General features: G+C 46.0%; 1 protein-coding gene across 10 annotated transcripts in view; it reads left to right on the plus strand.

The window, feature by feature from the left end:
* Nucleotides 1-23,451, plus strand: part of UBR4 (ubiquitin protein ligase E3 component n-recognin 4) — a 127,950-nt gene that overhangs the window by 40,977 nt on the left and 63,522 nt on the right. For 3 of the 10 annotated variants that reach the window (XM_033433099.2, XM_033433101.2, XM_033433102.2), the window contains exons 34-60: nt 164-227; nt 1,755-1,946; nt 2,485-2,555; nt 2,646-2,793; nt 3,218-3,445; nt 4,139-4,309; nt 5,753-5,935; nt 6,806-6,964; nt 7,309-7,461; nt 7,923-8,150; nt 8,449-8,606; nt 9,542-9,713; nt 9,960-10,161; nt 11,005-11,168; nt 11,611-11,827; nt 12,683-12,899; nt 13,646-13,678; nt 14,834-14,897; nt 15,562-15,696; nt 16,689-16,863; nt 17,567-17,650; nt 17,741-17,881; nt 19,070-19,191; nt 19,855-19,966; nt 21,863-21,993; nt 22,115-22,292; nt 22,756-22,860. In XM_033433099.2, the coding sequence (XP_033288990.2) occupies nt 164-227; nt 1,755-1,946; nt 2,485-2,555; nt 2,646-2,793; nt 3,218-3,445; nt 4,139-4,309; nt 5,753-5,935; nt 6,806-6,964; nt 7,309-7,461; nt 7,923-8,150; nt 8,449-8,606; nt 9,542-9,713; nt 9,960-10,161; nt 11,005-11,168; nt 11,611-11,827; nt 12,683-12,899; nt 13,646-13,678; nt 14,834-14,897; nt 15,562-15,696; nt 16,689-16,863; nt 17,567-17,650; nt 17,741-17,881; nt 19,070-19,191; nt 19,855-19,966; nt 21,863-21,993; nt 22,115-22,292; nt 22,756-22,860 (4,007 nt within the window). The remainder of the gene's footprint in view (nt 1-163; nt 228-1,754; nt 1,947-2,484; nt 2,556-2,645; nt 2,794-3,217; nt 3,446-4,138; nt 4,310-5,752; nt 5,936-6,805; nt 6,965-7,308; nt 7,462-7,922; nt 8,151-8,448; nt 8,607-9,541; nt 9,714-9,959; nt 10,162-11,004; nt 11,169-11,610; nt 11,828-12,682; nt 12,900-13,645; nt 13,679-14,833; nt 14,898-15,561; nt 15,697-16,688; nt 16,864-17,566; nt 17,651-17,740; nt 17,882-19,069; nt 19,192-19,854; nt 19,967-21,862; nt 21,994-22,114; nt 22,293-22,755; nt 22,861-23,451) is intronic. The other 7 variants (XM_033433100.2, XM_033433107.2, XM_033433105.2 and 4 more) reach the window with 7 other exon arrangements.

The following is a 23,451-nucleotide window of genomic DNA, read 5'->3' on the forward strand; positions in this document are numbered from 1 at the left end:
AGGAACAGAGCCCCCAACTTCTGATTACCCACATAATTTTCTAAGAATGCCTTTGGTTCACAGTGTCCACAAATTGATGTGAGATATGTGAAGATGCTTCCTTTCTTTGATTCCTTAGATGATTTTGTGTGTCCCCCCCCTCCTTTTTTTTCCTTTGGGACAGCAAGAAATACCTGTCACAGAAGAATGTGGTCGAAAAACTGAATGCCAATGTAATGCATGGAAAGGTAAGACAAGTGAGGAGTGACAGCAGTCAGGGAGTGGTGATTCTTATCTTTGTGGCCAGGTGGAAGTCTCCTTCCTGTTGGTTTCTGTCCCTGGCTAGCCTACAGAGGATAAGGCCTATAATCTCAAAGGCCTGGAAGTGTGTAATTGCTAACTGCATGCCCTTAGGCCTCTCCTCGGTGGCAAGAAGTGATAGGAAGGAAATATTCTGGTAAGCAGACATCCAACAGAGTCCTTCTTAAAACAGTGAATTCCTGCTATTTTTAGGTATTGGCATGCTCTGGAAAATTGTCCCCTGCTCCTGCATTGGAACTGTGTGCTCTGAGTGTTATACGGAGTTACGGTCTCCCTCCTCAGCTTCAGTCCAGATGCTAGAATTGTTTACTTTACCTGAAAGTTCAGGTCACTGTGCTGAGAAAAAGGGTGGAAACTGGCAGAAATCTTGCATTCAGGCATTTTCTTCCCCCACCCAACCCATGAACCTGACATAGTGGCTAAGAGCAGATAACTGGCATCTGACCCACCACAGCACCATTCATCTCTCCCTGCTTTCTTGCTGATTTTTATCCTTTCCACACTGAAATGGTAAGAGTGCAGAGTGAAGGAACTTAGAAATCTGAGGCTTTGATGCCAGACTTTTGGGTTTTTTTAGGCAAGCACGAACTATCTGCAGTGATATGCTGGAAAAATTTTCCCTTGATCTCTGAAGCTATTCCTCCCCTACTGCATTAATTAAAAACCCAGTAATTTAAATACCTTCCACTAATGGTTAAAAAAAATGGTAACAGCAGGAAAAAAGCCAATGAGAGCTTATTCATACTTTTAATATAGCTTTTTTTCTTTTTTCTTGAGGTGTAATTGACATAGAATATTATATTAGTTTCAGATGTACAACATAATGATTTGATATTTGTTTTTATTGCAGAATGATCACAGTAAGTCTAGTTAATACATCACCATACGTAGTTAACAAAATTTGTTTTTTCTTGCAATGAGGACTTTTAAGACCTACTCTTCATAACTTTCAGATATGCATACAATAGTATTTATTAACTCTAGTCACTATGTTGGACATTACATCCCCATGACTTATTTATTTTATAACTGGAAGTTTGTACCTTTTGACCCCCATCACCCATTTCGCCCACCCTCCTACCCACTGCCTCTGGCACCACCAGTCTGTTCTTTGTATCAGTCTATTTTTTTCTTGAATGATTTTTGTCTCCATTTTAACTTTTTTTTCTTGATTTCCATCGTACTTCATTTTATAAAATTTTTTAAAGAGTTGTCTTTGTGCTTAAGAAAGAACGAATCACACCGATTCAGTACAGTTTATTGACCAACTACATGTAGTCATAGTGCTACGAGCTGAGGAAATAGATAATTAAAACATGTTGTTTTTCTTCTCTGCTTTTATACTATTCCTTTGATATTGAGCTTTATTGGAAAAAGCTTGAGAAAACACAGTTTACATAATAACCGAATATGGAGAACTGAGGTTTCCGTGGTGTGGTGGTCTTCTCTTACAGCATGTGGTAGTCCTGGAGTGTACCTGCCATGTTATGTCTTACTTGGCTGATGTCACCAATGCCTTGAGCCAGAGTAACGGTCAAGGCCCAAGTCACCTCTCAGTGGATGGGGAAGAGCGGGCCATTGAAGTGGACTCAGACTGGGTGGAGGAGCTGGCAGTGGAAGAGGAAGACTCCCAGGCTGAGGATTCAGTAAGTAAAGTAACCACCATGGTCATGACTGATCGGACTTGCAGAGCTCACACTAACAATCCTTTGGCCCTCCCTCTAGCCCCTGAGAGCTTCAGAACTCTTCCCAGCCCTTGCTGCTTTCTCACAGCTTACATGACTAATGCCAGGCTGACTTTCCAGGCCTGCAGAGCAAGCTGTAGGGCTCTGATCTCCTAGGGGAAGGACCGTTTAATAAACACATGCCTTCCTCCATCGAGAGGCACCTGTCATGCAGTTCCTTGGTTTTTGCATCCAAAATGGAGTTTCAAAGATGAGTCTTCATGGGGATGGTGTGAGCTTCCTTGTAGAGAAAGCGTAAGATTTATTTTTTTCTTAGCCACAAAACCTTAAGGTCTCACCTGAAATTGCAGCATATTTATAGCCTGCAAGCTATCTCCAGTTGGAGTAGGTTTCTACTGGTCATTTATGAGTCAGTGGTTTACTCTCCGTAGGGTGTGTTTTTATGGGTCCCTGTGTAGAAGGATATATTTCCGATTAAAACTATTTATTATCTTTGAAGGATGAAGATTCTCTTTGCAATAAATTGTGCACTTTTACCATCACTCAGAAAGAATTCATGAACCAGCATTGGTAAGAGTAGTTTTTCGTTTCAGGTGAGGGTTTGCTGGGCCTTGATTGTTGGGACTTCTGGGCTCATTGACTGGTTCTCATTCTTCGTAGGTACCACTGTCACACCTGCAAAATGGTTGATGGGGTGGGTGTGTGTACAGTATGTGCCAAGGTGTGCCACAAGGATCATGAGATTTCCTATGCCAAGTATGGATCCTTCTTCTGTGACTGTGGAGCCAAGGAAGATGGCAGCTGTCTGGTGAGAGATTGGAACATTCTCTCGGCTATAAAGGGTGACTTGTGACACAAATGCTTAAGCCAAACTGGGAAATTCCCATGTCACCTTCATGGTGGCCTGGGTCTAGGACTAAGTTCTGGTTGTCATTGATTAGCTATATAGTCATGGCCTACGCACTTCACTTAGAATATTAGAACTTGCAATGTCCTTAGAGATCTTGCAGTTTTTTCAAAGACCCCCTCCACAATTTCAAGACCTATTGCTCTGAGTAGGTAAAGTACCAGACATTAGGTGAATACAATGAAGATCAGAATTAAGGCTTTTGGATAATCTTTAAATGGTTAGCCAGTGTCTCCTTTGGGTCAGATTTTCCTTCAGCATCTTAGGCAGTATTTCATCTATGCTTGTGGCAAGACTTGGGGCCTCTGACGTTTTGTGTCCCTAGGCTCTAGTGAAGCGAACTCCCAGCAGCGGCATGAGCTCCACCATGAAGGAGTCAGCATTTCAGAGTGAACCCAGAGTTTCAGAGAGTCTCGTGCGCCACACCAGCACCTCCCCGGCTGACAAGGCCAAAGTCACCATCAGTGACGGAAAGGTTGCTGATGAAGAGAAGCCCAAGAAGAGCAGCCTGTGCCGCACAGTGGAGGGCTGCCGGGAGGAGCTGCAGAACCAGGTGGGCTCCGGTGGCGTCCAGCACGGGGGCCAGAGCACAGAGCCTGGCCAGCTGGTCCATGAGCGATCAGTGCACCAGGCTCTCCTTACGACTCCACTAGTGGGCGTGGGGTTGTTTTCTCCTCTCTCTAAATTTACTGATTTCCAGTGGAATATGAATAGTGTGTGTTGTCAGTCACTACTTCATAAGGAAGAATTTATGACTGAGGAGTGTTTGGGAAGTTTGTGGGAGAGTAAATTTTAGTTGTGTAACACTCTAGAGCACACTTTCTTGGTCAGGCTTTCTCATCTGAATACAGAAAATGATTTGAGCGATTATTTTCTCAGTTTTCACTAGAGGCATTCTAGATGCATTGGGGAGAAGTTAACTAATTATAAATGGTGGGTATAATTATACCCACCATATAATTATACATGGTGGGTGCGTTCAAGCACCTATCCAAGTAGGATATCGACGTGGGATCCCTGGTTTAGGAAGATTGCTCTCGGTTAGTAGCACAATAGCGTATTGACTGGAATCAAATCCAGTGTTATTGGAGAGAGTGAGATGAGGGCTAGAATATCAAACTGAAGTGAGGAAAGTGGGTTCTGGATTCTGTAGGTAGTTACTAGCAAGATTGTGGTGATGAGTATGACCCATTATTTTTCTGTCTCTTTTTTTTTTTTTTCACTTGTGTATTTGGATTTTTCTCAGGCCAATTTCTCCTTCGCTCCTCTCGTGTTAGACATGCTCAATTTCCTCATGGATGCCATTCAGACCAACTTTCAGCAGGCTTCAGCTGTGGGGAGCAGCAGCCGGGCTCAGCAGGCCCTCCGGGAGCTGCACACAGTGGACAAGGTGGTTGAGATGACAGACCAGCTGATGGTGAGTGTGTCAGGGTCTGGGAGTTAGGTGCATGTGGGAACCAGCACGTTGACTGAGATGCCAAAGTGTGCTAGACACTCGGAGGAATATTCTTAGAACAGTCAACCCCTGGCCATTCAGAACTTAGAATTTAAGATACCGTGACATCCAGTGTGAAAATCAGCATGTGAGGTGTGTCTTCCAGAGAAGGGAATCCAGAGGTCATTCGGACAAACCCAGTGAGTGAGTTTCCTTTTCAGTTCACATAAACATGTGAACCCCTGGATGTGAGGAACGACATTTGGGGGAAATTATAATGGTTAGAAATTTCTTCTGTATGTAAAATAGAATACCTCCTTATTGTATGTTCTCCCCTAAGGTTCACCTTGTTTACAGAAATAATGCTTGTCCTCTTCGGCTTAGAGCCATAGATTACCTTTAGGTCATCTTCCTTTAATTCTTCCTATGACTTGGGTTGTAAGATGTAAGTCATTATCCACTGTACACCTGCTGCTTAGCACTGACTGTAGGACCCCTGGCGTGGTCTGCCTGGAGTCTTCAGCAGCTGTGTAAAGTAGTAGGAAGTAAAGTGTCGGCATTTCCGGAAGGGAAATGTGAAAATGAGTGAGGTACACAAATAGATCTCACAAGGTGGCTGCTTTTAAGGGAAACATAATCACTTGGTAATTCACACACATATGTTCTGGTATTTTATTAAACATCAGTCACAGTTGGGAATTCCCTGGTGGCCCAGTGGTTAGGACTTGGCGCTTTCACTGCTGTGGCCTGGGTTCAATCCCTGGGCAGGGAACTAAGATCCTGCAAGCCATGTGGCGCAGCCAAAAAAAAAAAGGCGTTTTAACATTTTTAAAAAGTGAATACTTTGTATTAATTTAGCTTTATGCAACATTCACTGCATTGTTCTTATTGGACTGACAGTAATTTTGATGGATTTACCTAGCTGTCTATGGATTAGAGATTGGAATCCATTGCTTTAATTAATTAATTAATTAATTTTTGGCTGCGTTGTGTTGTCGTTGCTGTGCTCGGGCTTTCTCTGGTTGCAGCAAGCGGGGACTACTCTTTGTTGTGGTGTGCGGGCTTCTCATTCTCGTGGCTTCTCTTGTTGCGGAGCTCAGGCTCTAGGCGCACGGGCTTCAGTGGTTGTGGCGTGCGGGCTTCAGTAGCTGTGGCTCGTGGGCTCTAGAGCGCAGGCTCAGTAGTTGTAGCGCATGGGCTTAGTTGCTCCGAGGCATGTGGGATCTTCCCGGACCAGGGATCAAACCCGTGTCCCCTGCATGGCAGGCGGATTCTTAACCACTGCGCCACCAGGGAAGCCCAGTCCCGTTGCTTTTGAATAACTAAATTGTGCAGTGTCTCAGTCACGTGAATAGCATGAGTATGAATCCACTTGATCTTTTTTGCCTTATTACTGCCTTCTCTCTCTGCTTCCCTCTTTGCCAGGTTCCCACATTAGGTTCCCAGGAAGGTGCCTTTGAGAATGTTCGGATGAATTACAGTGGAGACCAGGGCCAGACAATTCGACAGCTAATCAGCGCCCATGTGCTCAGGAGGGTGGCTATGTGTGTGCTCTCCTCCCCTCATGGGCGCCGCCAGCATTTGGCTGTCAGCCATGAGAAAGGCAAGGTGGGTCTTCCAATTCCTTCCCTTTCATTTGAGGTCATGTTTGTCTTAGGTGCTGAGCAAAACAAATAGATGACTATACTCAGATTGGCCCTCAGGGAAAATGTCTATTGGGTTCCAGCAAAGCTTCAGGGACAGAGCTCAACAAACTTTTCTACTTGAACCCTGAGTTACTTTATTAGACTTAGGACCAGTGTGACTAGAACAGAGAGTCTAAATAGTTAATTCCCACTCTATTGTGGGAACCCCTAGGTGAAGGTAACGACTGGTGGTTTCCTAGGACACCGTGGCTCCCAGTCTTTCCCATTTTGGCCACTCTGAGGACACAAGTGGGGAGAGAAGAGTCTTCATAGGAAGGCTCAGTGATCCTTATTTAGTTCTTTCCTGCCATCCCAGCCCTCTAAGGGCACAAGGAAGTTTATCGTGTTTTATAGAACCAGGAGAGGTTGGAGGAGAGTATCCTAACTCACACTTTTTTATATTCTGACTTCTTCATTATCAGTAAAGTTGTTTTAATCACACCTTAAGTGAAAAACAAACTAGAGATTAAAATAGCTCTAAAATCCTTTCAAAAACATTCTCAGTGAAAATGAGAAGGGACAGTAGTATATGGGAATTGTTTAAATATTTTATGAACTGATTATACGAAGAGAAGTTGGTTTCTTTTGTCATCTCTAGAAGGAGAAGATGAAAGGCATTCCATTCTTTTAACCAGGGGATGTATGACTGGTATTGGTCTTGGAGTTTCCTAAGAGACTTGCCCACCAAAAAAGTCTCCGAATCAGTAGCTCTAGTGAAGGAACGTTTTTTTATTGCTCTGTGTTCTCTGAGAGGATGTGGGTTAAGAATAAATTGGTAATTATTCCTTTGCAGATCACTGTCCTGCAGCTCTCAGCCCTCCTGAAGCAAGCAGATTCCAGCAAAAGGAAGCTGACTCTGACCCGCCTGGCTTCTGCCCCAGTCCCCTTTACTGTGCTGAGCCTCACGGGGAATCCGTGCAAGGAGGACTACCTTGCTGTTTGTGGGCTGAAGGTAACAATCCTGATCCAGGTTTGGTTCTGTTAAGCTATGGACCCCAGTCACCTTCTCTCCCCTGTTTTCAGCACCACTTTCTCTTATTCATTGTTGAGATCAGAACTTAAAAGCCATTGGGAACACAAAAGAAATCTCTGAATTTCTTCCAGATCTTCCAGATTTCTTTTGTATTGGAAATAATCTTTGTGTGTTCTTGACACTTGAACATGTTACTAGACAGTCTGAGTACTGTCTGGAGGCAGGGAATATTAGGGAAGAAAAGGCAGCATTAGAACTCTGAAATTAATTAGGCTACTTTCCAAATCAGTTTTTAACCATTCTGTTCCTTCAACCATGTCCAGGACTGCCACGTGCTGACCTTCAGTAGCTCAGGCTCTGTGTCGGATCATTTGGTTTTGCACCCCCAGTTGGCAACAGGGAACTTCATCATCAAAGCCGTGTGGTTACCTGGTTCACAGACTGAGCTAGCGATCGTCACTGCAGATTTTGTCAAGGTATAGTTACAGCCCTTTGATGATCTCATCCTAGAATGGTTTTGCTTTTAAATCCAGAATGCCTGATCTCCATTATATGTGCTAGCGTCTCTTAGAAATTAAAAATGAAAAATCCTAACATTTTGTTGCCTTTTGTTATGTTGTTGAGCAGGACCTATCTGTGTGCAGGTAGCAGAAAATTGATTCTGGTTCAACACCCACTGTGTCCAATTCACAGCTGTTAATTACTGTACTTGGTATAGAATTTGTTGATGTGTATCTCTCCTCTGCTCATTCCTAAGAGGCAGTGAAAAGATACTTGATCATCTTGTGCTCATTGTCTAGCACTTATAGGTGCTTGCTGAGTGGAAATTGAGTGCTCATTCCTCACTGATTGCAGCTCTGTGGGTTCACCAGGATAGTTTGGGCATGGGACTGAAATGGATCTCCCTTATTTGATCTTTCTTCCTTCCATTCTGCAGATTTATGACCTGTCCGTTGATGCCTTGAGTCCAACCTTCTACTTTCTCCTGCCCAGCTCAAAGATAAGAGATGTTACCTTCCTCTTCAACGAAGAGGGAAAGAACATCATTGTTATAATGTCTTCGGCTGGGTACATCTATACCCAGCTCATGGAAGAGGCCAGCAGTGCCCAGCAGGGACCCTTCTATGTCACTAATGTGCTGGAAATAAACCACGAGGACCTGAAGGTTAGAGCACATGGCACTGTTCCCTTCTATGCCAGGTTTAATCAGCCTAGCAAGGCTTCTGTTGTTCGTTTCTCTTTTTTCTTCTAACTTTTTATCTAATAGCAAAAACTTTAGTCCTTTAGGACTAAACTTGAAGTTCCTGTATTCTCTTGGTATTTTTACGGTTTCCTGCGGGGATCTCATACTTTAAGAATGAGACCCCATAATCATGGTGTAAAATGAATGAGCAGCCAGGGCAGAAGCTGGTGCCCAGGCAGCATGAGAAGTTAATGCGGATGTTGTGTCTCTGTTGTGACAGGACAGTAACAGCCAGGTGGCAGGTGGCGGTGTGTCTGTCTACTACTCGCACGTGTTGCAGATGCTGTTCTTCAGCTACTGTCAGGGCAGGTCGTTCGCAGCCACCATCAGTAGGACGACGCTGGAGGTGTTGCAGCTCTTCTCCATCAGCATCAAGAGGTGGGGATGAGCACTTAAAGGTGAACTGCCACAGCGCCTATGTTCAGCAGGAGAGCTCCGCCCCTCACAAGGGCTCGCCCTTCCCTGCTTGGTGTCTTTAAATCAAGCGGTGTCCAGTGTTGGTAGGTTGGGCGGCCTGCATGGTTTGTCTCCCACCGTGGAGACCCCAAGCTGTAACAGGTAGTTTGGGGAGCCACTGTCACTCAAAAGGAAAAGCTAGGGTCAGGGTAGCAAATGTGACTTTAAGTTGATTACTGAGTTTTGAGAAGAGAATGTAAGTTTCTCCTAGACACTCGTGCTGCTAAGATGCCCTTTAAGTTTCCCTCCTGGGGGTTGATCAGTAAATAGAACATGGTGTCAGCAGATGGGGCGAGCTTGGAGCTTGGGGAGGTGGAGGCTGCCATCAGACTTCTAGGTGACAGGGGTGTGTGAGGTAGTGAGTGTTTTATTTAAGGAGGAGGCAGCAAAGTTTTAGGATCTCTTCCCCTCTTTCTTATCTGCCACTGAAAAGCACTTTCTCTCTGGCCTGTATTTTGTGAATTACCCGGTTTGAGATGGAATAAAATGGATACCATTCATACGTAGCTTGATGTGCTTGGAAATTCTTAAAAGGACAATGGGTCATCAGCCTCTGGCAGCTCCGTGGCCCTGTGCAGTTGACAGCCTTACGCACATAGGGCCACCTATACCCTCAGACCGTAGAACCCAGCAGCTGACTGAGATCCTGAACCAGGACTCCTGCTGGGGGCGCACATTGGGGTGTATGAGAGTATTTATGTGCTCAGAATAAGACTGCGACTTGTGGGTAATTTGAGTCCTTGGGTGGGTATATTGCTCTGAGAGTCCAGTGGTTCGTGAGGATGGCCTTTAGGTCAAGAAAAGAACTGTTAGATGGTGATTGACACCCTAACTGTGGCCACTTTTGTTGTCTGTAGTTCCAATGGTGGCAGCAAGACGTCTCCTGCCCTTTGCCAGTGGTCTGAGGTGATGAACCACCCTGGCTTGGTGTGTTGTGTCCAGCAAACTACAGGAGTGCCCCTGGTAGTTATGGTGAAACCAGACACTTTCCTCATCCAGGAGATTAAGACTCTTCCTGCCAAAGCAAAGGTCAGTGCCCCGTTCTCCCATCACTTGAATAGACTGTGAACCTGCTCTCTTTTCATATTTGTATGTCATGTCACTTTGCCAGCTCTTTCAATGGAGGCCTATAGAAGAATTTTCTCCTAGACGCCTTTTCTTTGGCAGCCTCAGCACCCCCTCAGTTGACCACGAATCCAGTTGCTTCTCTGCCTCTTTCTGTAGGTTCTGATCTGTAGATGCGGGAACTACCACTCCTCTGTCCCCTCCTCCTAGATCCAGGACATGGTCGCCATCAGGCACACAGCCTGCAATGAGCAGCAGCGGACAACGATGATCTTGCTGTGTGAGGATGGCAGCCTGCGCATCTACATGGCCAACGTGGAGAACACCTCCTACTGGCTTCAGCCCTCCCTGCAGCCCAGCAGTGTCATCAGCATAATGAAGCCTGTTCGAAAGCGCAAAACAGCTACCATCAGTAAGGCCCCTCCTCAGAAGACTGGTAGGGGTCGGGGACTTAGAGTAGACCGTTGTAGATAGCCGTGAAGAAACAGGGACTGTCCTGCTTGTGCGGCTCATAAAGGTAGAGACTGTGCTAGCTAGTTTCTCAGAAGCAGAGTCAAGGTTCCGGAGGCCACTCAGCATTCTGTGCACGGCAAGCACCTGTGGGCTGTCCGCTTCAGGCAGCAGTTCCTAGGTGCCCACGAAAGAATTCTCTCTTGGACCTGGTTTGAGATGGTTTTCTCTGGGTTTAAGAAAAATGGCTTCCCTGAGGTGGTGTGCAGGATGGAACTGATTGAAGAGTAGATCCTTTGGCTGGTTCATTCTCGCCGACTGGTGTAGAAGCCGTCATAGGTGTCTGAGCTGGAAGTCTTTGCTCCTGAGTGATGGAGGAGGACTCTTCAGGGAGTGAAAGCTTGACTTTAGGAGTGAGTGACGCGGGTTGAGCAAAGATCTTTACAGGGTTCACCCCACTATCTGGAATTTGTTCTAGAGTCTGTGTTTGAGATAATCATGCAGCTCATCTTCCTATAAAGAAATAGTTTTTTTTGTTTATTTTAAATAAACCAGCTCTGAGAGAGCTTGTTGTTATTAAGTGTAGCCAATACTGACATCAGATTTCTTCGCCCCGCTAGGTTGTGTTGTGGTTGGGGGTGATGACTGTTGGACAGCTGACCGCGTGTAGGCATCATACTGATGCAAACCTTATAATCCCGAGTTGGCCTAGAAAGATTAGGGAGTACGTGTGAGCTTAGGAGCACAGAGGTGGTGGGGATCGCACTCATGTTGCTCCGTGGCAATCTGATGCTGTTCTCCACAGCAACTCGCACATCTAGCCAAGTGACCTTCCCCATTGACTTCTTTGAACACAACCAGCAGCTGACAGATGTGGAATTTGGTGGTAATGACCTCCTGCAGGTCTACAACGCACAACAGATAAAGCACCGGCTGAATTCCACTGGCATGTATGTGGCCAACACCAAGGTGAGGACTGACTGCCCCGTGCTGGGTTCATTCGCTGGGTAGAAGGACTCGAGGACACATTTAGAAGGTTTGAGGACACATCTCCTCTTAGAATGCAAGACTCACAGTCATTAACCCTTGATTCTAGTTTCATGGTCCCTAGAATTAATGAATATTCTCACTTCCATGCCAAAGGGCTCCTATTCCCATGTTGTCAGTAGGGTTACTGTGCACAGGGCAGCAGGAGGTGGTTAATGCTGGGGAGAAAGAAGCCTGAAACTGAAGAGTCTACTCCCTGCTTCTGTTTTCCCATCCTTGGAAGAAAAGAAGTCAGTGCTGAGGAGTTAAAGAGGATAAAGGTCTTTTGTAGGATCACACATTGTGTCACTGTCACAGGAAGGATCGAAAGTTTGCCCTTAAGAACTTGCAGTAATTGTATGATATGTGCCTCTTCTCCCTCCAGCCTGGTGGCTTCACCATTGAGATCAGTAACAACAACAGCACTATGGTGATGACAGGCATGCGGATCCAGATTGGGACCCAGGCAATTGAACGGGCCCCATCATATATTGAGATCTTTGGCAGAACCATGCAGCTTAACCTGAGTCGCTCACGCTGGTTTGACTTCCCGTTCACCAGAGAAGAAGCCCTGCAGGCCGATAAGAAGCTGAACCTCTTCAGTGAGTCCCCAGCCCCTGGCATAGACTGTATCCTTCTCATTATGAATTCTGACTGGGTGGCCACTTCTCTGTGGCTTTCCAGTATTTTAGGAACCCTCTGCTCTACTGATAGCTCTGTGGTTTCTGCCATCATGAAACTTTGAGCTTCGTTTGAGATATAAAGGAAACAAGATTACAGGAAAGGGATAGACTCGAGAATGGGAGGGGTAAAGACAGGGCAAAACTCTGCTTCAGGGTTCACTTCTGTAGGGTTGGGTAGCCTTGCAGATGGGGCTGCCTGCGTGTGTAGGCAGCAAGATTAGCATGTGAAATTGCAAGGCTTTCTTAAGGCGCAGATGCAGGCCTCAGGGCACATGTCACTGAGAGATGGTTAGCAATGCTTTAAACCCTCAGAGTACACATCCCTGAGCCTTTCATAGGGCGGGCAACGTTCCCTACCATTTACTGGCCACCTGTCTGATACTTTTCCTTCCAGAAACAGTTGCTCTTGGTATTCATTCATGATGCTGATCTGTGCTTTGAACAAAAGGAGGGTTTAGAGATCCCTGGGGGTGGGGTTGGGAGATACGGTACCCTGATAGCACCAGAGGATCCCTACACCGGTGTTTGGGGACTCTTCTTCTGAGTAGGAGACTTCATGGGCTTTTGGTCCATGGAACTGTTTCTACACGTATTCAGCACCTGTACAAGATGAAAGTGCTACTGAAGTCTCAGGAGATAAAGTTCCTCTATGCCTGTGAAATCGATGAGGCTTGGAACTTTGTCCAAACTAGTCTGGTCTTTGCTTTGTAGGTGGTGGTGGTGGTAACCCTTCAGAGAATGTGCTTCCTAAAAGCTTGCTCTTGCTTACTGCAGTTGGGGCCTCCGTGGATCCAGCAGGTGTCACCATGATCGATGCTGTAAAAGTCTATGGCAAGACTAAGGAGCAGTTTGGCTGGCCTGATGAGCCCCCGGAAGAATTCCCTTCTGCCTCCGTCAGCAACATCTGTCCTTCAAACCTGAGCCAGAGCAATGGCACTGGAGACAGTGATTCAGCTGCCCCTACCACCACGAGTGGAACTGTCCTGGAGAGGTACCAGCACTGACAGGGGCTGAATTCAGTTCTCACCAGTTCTCACTCTCCCAGCAGAACCTGTGTCTCGAGAGAGTGAGCCTCTAAGTGTCCCAAGTCTGGCCTGTGATTTTTTCAGGATTTCACCCAGTGTCTCCTTAGTGTGCCGACAAGGCCTGGAGGCGGCTCAGAGCCATCTGACTCCCAGGGCTCTGCCTGGACCCTTCTGTCCCTTCCCTTCTCTTAATAAGCTCAGGTACCCTTTGGAGTAGCCAGAGGCTGCTGACTAGAAGATGCTTAAGCCAGTATTATAGATTAGGATCTAGTCTTGCTGAAGTTATAGGGAAAAATCTTCCCTTTCATTCCGATTTCATCGTCTTCTCATCTTCCTCTGCAGCAGCTATTTCATGTGGTAATAACACTGCTGGCAAGAGGCTGTCCCAGGCATCTTGTGGCAGAGTTCAGAGCCTCCTGAGGCTCCCCCCAGTGGCCTTCTTAAGCATTGCGCTTGGCTTCTTTGCGCTCGGGAGCTGCTGGTTTGCCGTGGCAGATGCGGGATGTAAGACGTTTAGTTCTTACATTGTAAGTGGTAGGAATAGCCTGGCTTGGAATCACGGCCTCCTGCCAGCAGCCTCCCCACCCAACCCCTTTTCTCTCTCTTTCTTCCGCCCCCCACCCTATTCTTATATTGTTTGCTTAGGATGTATTTCCAGGTTTCTCTGAGCTTCACATTTTTTTCCTTTTTTTTCTTTTGCTTCTCCCCCAAGTTCTGAAACTGAGTCCCTAACCAAGCTGGACCGGTTAGTATGCCCTCTTTCTTTTCTCTGCACGAGCGAGTGTGTGTCAGAGAGCGGTGTAACCGATGGCGTGGCTTTGCGTTGATTCCGCTTCTGTGGAAAAGTCCTCCTGCTTCTTTCTGTTCTGGTCATTGCATGGCTGCAGAGCTGTCCCGTGTCAAAGTGGAGAATGCGGAGGGTTGTGCGTGCGTGCTTGGTGTCGGCCGCTTCAGACTCTTGGCGTCCCCTTCCTTACCCCATCCCTCTCTGCTCCCTCTCTACAGTGGATGAGAAGCGGGGAGGGGGCGCCGGGACAGTGCAAAAGTTCTACTGTCTGAAAAGCCACCAGAGAGCTTGTTCTGTCCACCGTGGTTTTATGTCCCAGGTCTCTCTTTCCTGGCTCTTTACTGCCTTCCTCTGCCCCTTGACCTTTTTCTCTCCAGCTGCCTTCTCCACACTTTCCCCTCTCTGTCCAGAGCTTCAGCCCTCAGGATGTTGGTCTTTTCACTGTGCTGCATTAAACCCACAGGAGTGAGCCCTTGGGAGCGTGTCACTTGGTACCCTTCAGTGGTTGGGTTTCCTGTCCTTCCCTTAGAGAAAATTGCCCAGTTTCCTAAAGGTGCTTTATAGTACCCTTTGAACGTTGGCAATTGGCGTGCACCTGAAAATACAGTTTGTTCTCTTCTCCGTACTTGGGGAACTCATACGAAGTGCCTTTGTGCATTTTCTTGGAGGTGTAAGTAAAATATAACCCCAGCTCTCCCAGTATAAGAAGATGGTTTTAACCTTTCCCTTTGTGTGTCCCCTCTGCCTACTGATCTGTGGGGCACCTGAGCTTCGGGTCCCATTGCATCAAGACTGTTAAGCCCTTCTCAGGGATCCCTGCCACAGGCAGCAGGAGGAAGCACATTTATCCGCTTTGAGGAAGAAAAGCCCTGTCTTTGAGTTACGGATTATGAACATGGCCTCAGGTTGATCTCCGAGCAGGAGCCAGGTTTCTTCTGGCCTGTAATACAAGGAAACGATATGCATGGTGCCTGTGGCAGGTCTTATTGTGCTTTGATTTTGTGTTTGGCATTCATTAGCTGTCCCCAAGGTCCTCACGACTGTAGTCTGCAGGCTAAAGCACCAGGCAGAGAGAAGGGTTGTTGCACTCACACCACTTTTCTGTCTCCCTAGGCTGGTTGTCAGTTCTTTAGAAGCCCTGGAAAGCTGCTTTGCTGTTGGCCCAATCATCGAGAAGGCAAGTTACTTTTTTTTTTTTTTTTTTTTTGCAGTACGCGGGCCTCTCATTGCTGTGGCCTCTCCCGTTGCGGAGCACAGGCTCCGGACGCGCAGGCTCAGCGGCTATAGCTCACGGGCCCAGCCACTCCGCGGCATGTGGGATCTTCCTGGACCGGGGCACGAACCCGTGTCCCCTGCATCGGCAGGCGGACTCTCAACCACTGCGCCACCAGGGAAGCCCCAAGTTACTTTTTTAAAGCGCATGGGAGCTTTCTGAAGAGGCAGGAAGTCAGTGGAGTCATCAGAGGCCTCGAAGCCTTGCAGCTAAAGAACACTCATAGCATAATCTTGATTTGCAAAGATGCTCCAGAGGAGTCTTCAGCTTAAGGCCTTGTGTCCTGCTTTTGGGGGACCCATAGTGAGAGTGTTTTGTACAATAGGATGAATAGTCAATGTTCTGATTAAAGAACATTGTTCTGGGAGTCATGACCTTGGACTCTCTTTACCTGTATTGTGGGAGGATTGTAATTTCTGAAATTCTTTGTTTTGCTCCTTGCGGTCCGTGGAGCCTAACCTAGTCCTGGTGGCTGAGAAGGGAGGAAGGCGTGGGGGGCAGCATGTGGGCAGTTTATCCTGCATGGACTTGGTGGGGTTAGTGACAACCCTGCTGTCTTCTGCATTAGGAGAGAAACAAGAATGCAGCTCAGGAGCTGGCCACTCTGCTGCTGTCCCTGCCAGCGCCTGCCAGTGTCCAGCAGCAGTCCAAGAGCCTTCTGGCCAGCCTGCACACCAGCCGCTCAGCCTATCACAGCCACAAGGTAATCAGGGGTGCCTTCTGTCAAAGCGTAAGTTGTGGTACTGACAGGGAATCAAGCAAGTTGGCTTTTTGGATGTAAAGCAAAGGCGTAGCAAAGTAAGGTGGGGAGAGGAGAGCGTTGAGATTAGACCCACACATCCTGAAGTTTCTCCTGAGAAATTAATAACTGTCACTCAAAATGAGGACAAGCCAGTAATGGGCCACTGGTTTGCATTCATTTTGTTCTGTTATCTAATAGGATCAGGAAGATTTAAGGAAGGGAGGGGAGGGATGCTTGAGGAGGGGTGGCTGCTCGCTGGAAGAGTGGGGCGGGAAGTCACTCAGGAGGTCAGGGCTCCTGGTGTTTCCACTCCTGCAGCTGTGCCACAGCCCTCAGTGAGGTGTACTTGCTTGTGATGAATTTGGTAAGTGGTTGTTGGAGAGACTGAGGGGGAAATCTGGGGAGAGAGGGTCTCACCTATAAAAGTAAGTAGCGACTGAAGGCAGTAAGTTAGGCGTTTCTAAGAATGGGAGAGACTGTTGACAGTTCAGATCCGTGAGGAGGAAGCCGCCAGCCCAGATGCCTTGGTGCCTCCGGCCCAGAGAGCTGAGAAGTGCGAGCTAACCTGCTAAACCTGTCAAGGAAAGGCGGTTTTGGAAACATAGCTTTGGTATGAACCTGCGAAGAAATGACTTCCATAGGGAGGAGATCCGGGATGTTGTATGTAGCTCTGGAGAATTGGCTGGTATTTCTAGTTTTCCTATCATACTTTGGTACTGATTTCATGGCTTTTGATTTTTTTTTTTTAAAGCGTCTTTAGTGTTTTATTATATGAAGAAGTTGAACTGTGTTGGGCTGCTTTGAAGGTTTGTTCCAGGTAGTCAATGGTAACTAACCTGTTCTCTTGAGAGGAGGTAGCCAGCCTGATGGTCTGTCGGTTCCCCTCTCCTCTGTGCTTTAGCGCCCAGGCCTGCCTTGCTTTTGGTTCATCCTCTGTGATTCTTTTGTTGTAGGATCAGGCCTTGCTGAGCAAAGCTGTGCAGTGTCTCAACACATCCAGCAAAGAAGGCAAGGATTTGGACCCTGAGGTCTTCCAGAGGCTGGTGATCACAGCTCGCTCCATTGCCATCATGCGTCCTAATAACCTTGTCCACTTTACGGAGTCAAAGCTGCCCCAGATGGAAACAGGTGAACTTGGCCTGTATGGCCGTGGTCCTGAAATCTGCTTGCTACACCACCTTCTTTACTCTCTCATCTTCTTCTTGTTCTCACTGGCTTCTGACTGACATCATGCTCTGAGACAGGGATTTTACTCTATTGTCTTTATATCTTGAAGGGCTTTTGACATTAGAATTGTATTGTTCTAAGTAAATACTGTTTCCAATACTTACCCCTTGGATTACTCTTGAGTTTATTTAGTGCTCTGGACATCAGATATAGTCTGTCTCCGAATTTACTACTTCTTTAAGATCTTCAGGGTAAAGTTAAGCTTGTGCCCTGGTTGCTTGAAAGAAATAGGATCATGTCTTTTGCTTTCGTGCTGTATTTCGTGCCAGTATTTTATTAATATCTGTAGCCTTTCTCAGTGCTTGATTCTATTTCCTCCTCTCTCCTCACATTGGCTGGGTACCAAACCTGCTTTGCTTTCATCAAATAGAGCTTATTGATGCCTTTACAGTTCTGTTATTTACATATTTCCATATGCTGTCATCATCCTGTTCCTCCTCTAATACTATAATTCACGAATCATTCTAGAAAATTGCAGATGTTCCCCTAGCTTTTAGAAGTTGAACAGTTGCACCTGAGATCTCTGAATCTGCTGTAAGCTCCTGAATGCTCCCCTTCTACTTAATTCTAACATACAATGTTTTCTGTGATATTCCTTTCCCAGACTGTTTTTTTCCTAGATGTGCCTGCTGGAGTCTAGGGATAGTTGGCATATTGACTGGGGCCCCACTTGAAACTCCCTCCCCAGGCAAGCTTCCTTGACCTGAGTTAACCTTAAAACAAATTAAATTCCATCTTAGATTTACCATCGTTAATAATTTTTTTTTCTCCTGCTTAGAAGGAGCGGATGAGGGGAGAGAACCTCAGAAGCAGTTGGAGGGAGACTGCTGTAGTTTCATCACCCAGCTGGTGAACCACTTCTGGAAACTCCATGCATCCAAACCCAAGAATGCCTTCTTGGCACCTGCCTGCCTGCCAGGTACCATGTTAAAAGGGATACTTGATAGTGAAGCCTGATGTAAGTTTTTTCTTGGAACAGATTGAACTCTTCACCTTTAGCCTTCATCATCTATCTCTTCCAGAGTGGATATTTAGTGAATATTTAGGAAACAGAAGCCTGTGAGATCAATGTTCCTGATAAGAGGAATTTAGCAGTGTAGCAGAGAAGTAGGACTTTCTTGTATTTCTCATGTCGGATTGAATACTTCACATAAAGAAGTGTGTGCGTGCGTGTGTCCTTAGTGGTGTTTATAATTGTTTTTAAAAAAGTCTTTGAGGGGACTACCCTGGTGGCGCAGTAGTTAAGAATCCGCCTGCCAGTGCAGGGGGCACGGGTTTGATCCCTGGTCCGGGAAGATCCCACATGCCACGGAGCAACTAAGCCTGTGCGCCACAACTACTGAGCCTGTGCTCTAGAGCCTGTGAGCCACAACTACTGAGCCCGTGTGCCTCAACTACTGAAGCCCGCGCACCTAGAGAGCATGCTTTGCAACAAGAGAAGCCACCGCAATGAGAAGCCCACTCGCCGCAACTAGAGAAAGCCTGCACGCAGCAACAAGGACCCAGTGCAGCCATAAACAAACAAATAAATAAGTAAATTTATTTATTTAAAACAAAACCCAAAAAGCATCATACTAGAGAATTATTTTATTTCTAAGCTACTGCTGCCTTTGGTATCTAACTTTTCACACTAAGGTTTTTAGGTGGAAGAGTAATAAGGTTCTGAATAGCAATCTAGAAAAGTAGAAGGACCCCTGTTACTCATTTGTGTTTGGACATTGCTTGGGCAGTAAACCCAAAAGGCCTGTTAGGGTCATCTTTATCACCTAAGGTTTGGAGATAGTAGGGAACATTCAGACTCTGCTCAGCTCTTCACATTTCTCTGCCCTGTCTCTTGATATCCATAGAGAGTAGACACCTATTTATTTCTGTGGTGCAGGATATTTGGAAAGGCTTTTGGAGACAGTTTGGGAGATTTAGGAGACTATTAATAAAACAAATCACAAACAATGCCTACAGCCTACATTCTACGTGTGTGTGTTGTTTTGCTGTGTGTGCTTGTCATTTTCTTGTTAGCTTGACCTTTACGTGGGCATAAGAATTTGTACTTTTGTCTTTGACTGTCAAGTAGTTAGAAGTTTTTTCACCATCTATTTCTCCCCTTTAGGCCTAACTCATATTGAAGCTACCGTTAATGCTCTGGTAGACATTATCCATGGCTACTGTACCTGTGAGCTGGACTGTATTAATACAGCATCCAAGATATACATGCAGATGCTACTGTGTCCTGTACGTATCATTACAACCCCAGATAATCCTTATCTGGGAATGTCTGGAAAAATTTTTTTTATAAGTTTGCTAATTAATGAAATAAAACAGACTTAAAGGAGGGTGTAATGGGAATTAAGAATTTTACATATCAGTAAAACCTTTAACATCTTACTCATCCCATGGAAAGAAAGGTTTGAAAAGGGAATGGACTTGGTTTGTTTTATTCAGTGCTGAGTCCCCAGGGAATATGCTGATGGTTGCTTCATAGTTAATGCTAAGTAAGTATTAATTAAATGAGTACCTGAAGGAACATCATCAAGATCTATTTCCAGTGACTCTGGCATAGAAGCTAGTGTTGGAAGTACTGATTTTATAACAGAGCTAAGTGAGCCTGATCATCTGATGAAAAGCCAAAACCAATTTGTAGACAGCCAAAGGGACTTCAGGGCCAAATGACCTGCCAGTCTATTACCAGGAACTAAGATACAAGAATGTAGCATATGGGGCTTCTCTATGCCAGGTCAGGGAAATGGGCTTAACTGCTGACCTGATTCAGCAGGTTGCAGGTGAGAGCAGGCAGATCTTCCACATGCATGTGATTGTCCAAGAAAGGAAAGTGTTTATAGGCAGTTTCATGAATAATATTAAAACCTAAGAATGATGGTTTCCTTTCAACCTCAGGATCCTGCTGTGAGCTTCTCTTGTAAACAAGCTCTAATTCGAGTCCTAAGGCCGAGGAACAAGCGGAGACATGTGACGTTGCCCTCCTCCCCTCGAAGCAACACTCCAATGGGTAATGTGAGGTCTGGGTTTAGGCTTGTGCAAGTGTGGCGCGGGGAGAAGGGAAATAAAGCACTAGGACGTGCTGCTCATGTTGACCAAGGCCCTGGAGACTTCTGGTTATGTATCCATTGTTTTACTCCGCCTTATTCCATGAAGAATTGAAGGTGGTGTATAAAAAACGCATAGTAAGTAGAATAAAAAGAAGGAAAATCGAGGCCGGGGGAAAATAAAGGTACAGTAGTAAAATCAAGCCAAGAACATAAAATCTACGTCACAAAGTCCTCCCTGGTTGTTAAGTGAAGATCTTATTTTTGGCTGAAAGCTTCCCAAAAGCCAGAGTGAAAATAAAATGAGAACAGTTCAAAAATCACAGTGACTAAAGAAAAAACCCACCATTTTTCAGGAAATGAAAAATTTCCCCTCATGAAAGCTCTTACATTAAGGGTCCATTTTGTTGCCTAATGGGTAGTATCTTCAGGGGACTTACCTACAATAAGATTGACAGCAAATTTCACAAGAGATTTCCCTCTTGATACACTTGGATACAAGTCAAGGACATAGCATTTAACATTTTAGGAAAAGCAGTTCTACCAATTGTCTAAATCTTAGCAGTAGTATATTGTGTAACTCTGGTTACTTGGTTTAGCTCAGAAGTTAAACTTCCAATGAAAGTCACATGTATAGTTTAAAATTTTATTTTAGTCATATGATAAAGAGTAAAAAGAAATATTTGAAATTAACTTACTGATAATTCAATATATCAAAAATATTATTTCAACACATAATTAATATAAAAAATTATTAGTAAAATATTTTCCATTCTTAAAAATTTTTTTTGTACTGTCTTAAAAATCTAGTGCGGGGTGGTGGGTGGGAAGGAGGTCCAAGAAGGAGGAGATGTAGGTATATATACAGCTGATTCACTTCATTGTATAGCAGAAACTAACAACATTGTAAAGCAATTATACTCCAATAATAAAAAAAATCTAGTGCATACTATATACGCTAACATCACATCTCCATGTGGACTAGCCACATTGTAACTAGTGGCTGTGGCTACTGTGTGGTCCGGTGCAGGTTTAGAGGAGCGCATGCAGCTTCACGACCTTCAGACAACCTTCCTTGAGTATCATTCATCTTAAGCTTTTGATGAGTCAGGCAACAGTTTGTGCATCTTTTCTCTGTGGAGAAGCTAGAGTCTGGATAGCTTATGTTTCCAGTTAAGGTCATAGCCACATACTTTTTCAGCCCATTGAGTGGAAGGCAAGGTCTCCATCCTTTTCTGATAATTAGGAGTCTAACCTGGGCTTCTCCCTTTTTAGAAGGCTTTTCCCCTTCATACAGAAGCTGGTCCGGGTAGGACCTGTAGTGCTGTGCTGAAAGAACCAGCTTTTATTCGATGGTTTCACATCACAATTGGTTCTTCTCTTAATGATTATGTAGTGTGAAAATCTCACTGACCCAGTTGTTTTGGGGGAAAAAAAGTAAGATAACACTCCAAGCTGCCATGACAGATAATAGAGAAACATCTCAATTGTATTATTTTCCCTGTCTTGTCCAGGTCTCTTGAGGGTTGGCACAAGTTCATGGGACCTGCTGGTCTTAGATTTTTCTGCTTTATGGAATCCAAGCGTTTTTGTTTTTGTTTTCCTTCATCAGCTGGAAAAGACTTCTCCTAAGTGGAGCAGGCTGTCACTGCCAGCCCCACCTTCCCAGATCCTGCTAGGTCCAGGAAGCAGGAGAACAAGGCCAGGCACGGCTCCCTGGAATTTATCTCTAAAGCACAGGGCACTAGCTGGTAGCTTGCTTGTCTTGGTTTTTATTTGCTATGTAATAGCTTATCTTACCACACGCCGAGGGAGGAAAGAGCAAGCACCTTCAGGTGACTGGGGTTTCTTTGACTCAGGAGACAAGGATGATGATGACGATGATGATGCAGATGAGAAAATGCAGTCGTCAGGGATCCCGAATGGTGGTCACATCCGTCAGGAAAGCCAGGAACAGAGTGAGGTGGACCATGGAGATTTTGAGATGGTGGTGAGTCTCTGGCAGCAGGAGAGGGGAGGAGGAGCCTCAGAACTCTCCTCTAGCTCTTATTCAGTGGACTTCCACAAGCTGCCGTTTACCACGGGACACTGACAGAGCTTTCTCTCTGCAGTCTGAGTCGATGGTCCTGGAGACAGCTGAAAATGTCAACAATGGCAACCCCTCTCCCCTGGAGGCCCTGCTGGCAGGCGCAGAGGGCTTCCCCCCCATGCTGGACATCCCGCCTGATGCAGATGACGAGACCATGGTTGAACTAGCCATTGCCCTGAGCCTGCAGCAGGACCAGCAAGGTAGAAGGCAATGCCAGGAACACAGTGGCCCGTTGGCCTTGCACAGGAAAGAGGGTTTGGCAGTTACTGATATCCAGCTGACTTAGCTTGTCCCCAGATTTGGGGAGAGGTTGATCTGGGTGAGAGCTGTTCAGAGATACAGGTGGAGAGTGAGAGGGATCACGGTGGGATTTTTAGTCTGGGAGCCAATCTCATAGTTTCTGTTAGTTTGGTCTTTTGGATTGTTTCCTCCCAAATCTGTTAGATTCCTCCAGCCTGTGTCCTGCCTGAGCTGAAGGAAGGCTTCCACCATCTCTGTAACTAAGTTTGGTGGGTGGACAGCAATGGCTGTTGAGTAACTTCCTCTAGGCCAAAGGGGGTCACACGCTGGTGAGTTTAGACTCCTGAGGGCAGCAGGTGGCCAAGCGGCGCTGTGGATGGGGTCTGGAGGGGATGCTGTGCTCACTCTCCACTTGTTTCCCAGGCAGCAGCAGCAGTGCCCTGGGCCTGCAGAGCCTGGGGCTGTCCGGCCAGGCACCCAGCTCTTCCTCTCTGGACGCAGGAACCCTCTCTGACACCACAGCATCAGGTAACTGTCCACAGCAAGGAGCGCGGCTCAGGGCCCCAGGACCCTCAGGCCTCGTTTCCAACGCTGTGAGAGTGTAATGGGCAGCTGCTTTGACAGGCCATCCTGGACTTCCTGCTTGTGCCTTTGCTTTAGAAATGCGGGTGTGGAAGGCATAGTGATGCAGCTTGGCAAAGGCATCCATGGCTCTGCTTCCCTACACTTTGCATGCTGCCTGGCTTCAGCTAATTCCCCAAGGAAAGGCCAAGAGAACAGCTTGCAGGTTGATCGGCTTTAGAGCTTAAATCACAGCTTTCAGGGTTCTTCACCAGAGTTCTAACATTTTAGACAGTTTCAAAAGGGAGACAAGAAATGGAGCTCAAACCTTTTAACTTTTTTCTCTTCATTTGCAAATAAAAGTGAACCTACAAGAAGCTGAGTTACACTTCAGGTCAGCGTGGGATCTGAGCTTGGTGGGTAGGGTTTTTATGGACAATTCAAATGCATAGGAAATCTTCAGACCTCATTTTGTGTGTACTTTCAATCACTTTTCCTAATCTGATAAGAAAAAAAATATGTCCTGAGCGGAGAGTTGGGCCAAATAGAGGAGGATGG

This window comes from Orcinus orca, chromosome 1, assembly GCF_937001465.1.
Source record: "Orcinus orca chromosome 1, mOrcOrc1.1, whole genome shotgun sequence".
Taxonomy (NCBI): domain Eukaryota; kingdom Metazoa; phylum Chordata; class Mammalia; order Artiodactyla; family Delphinidae; genus Orcinus; species Orcinus orca.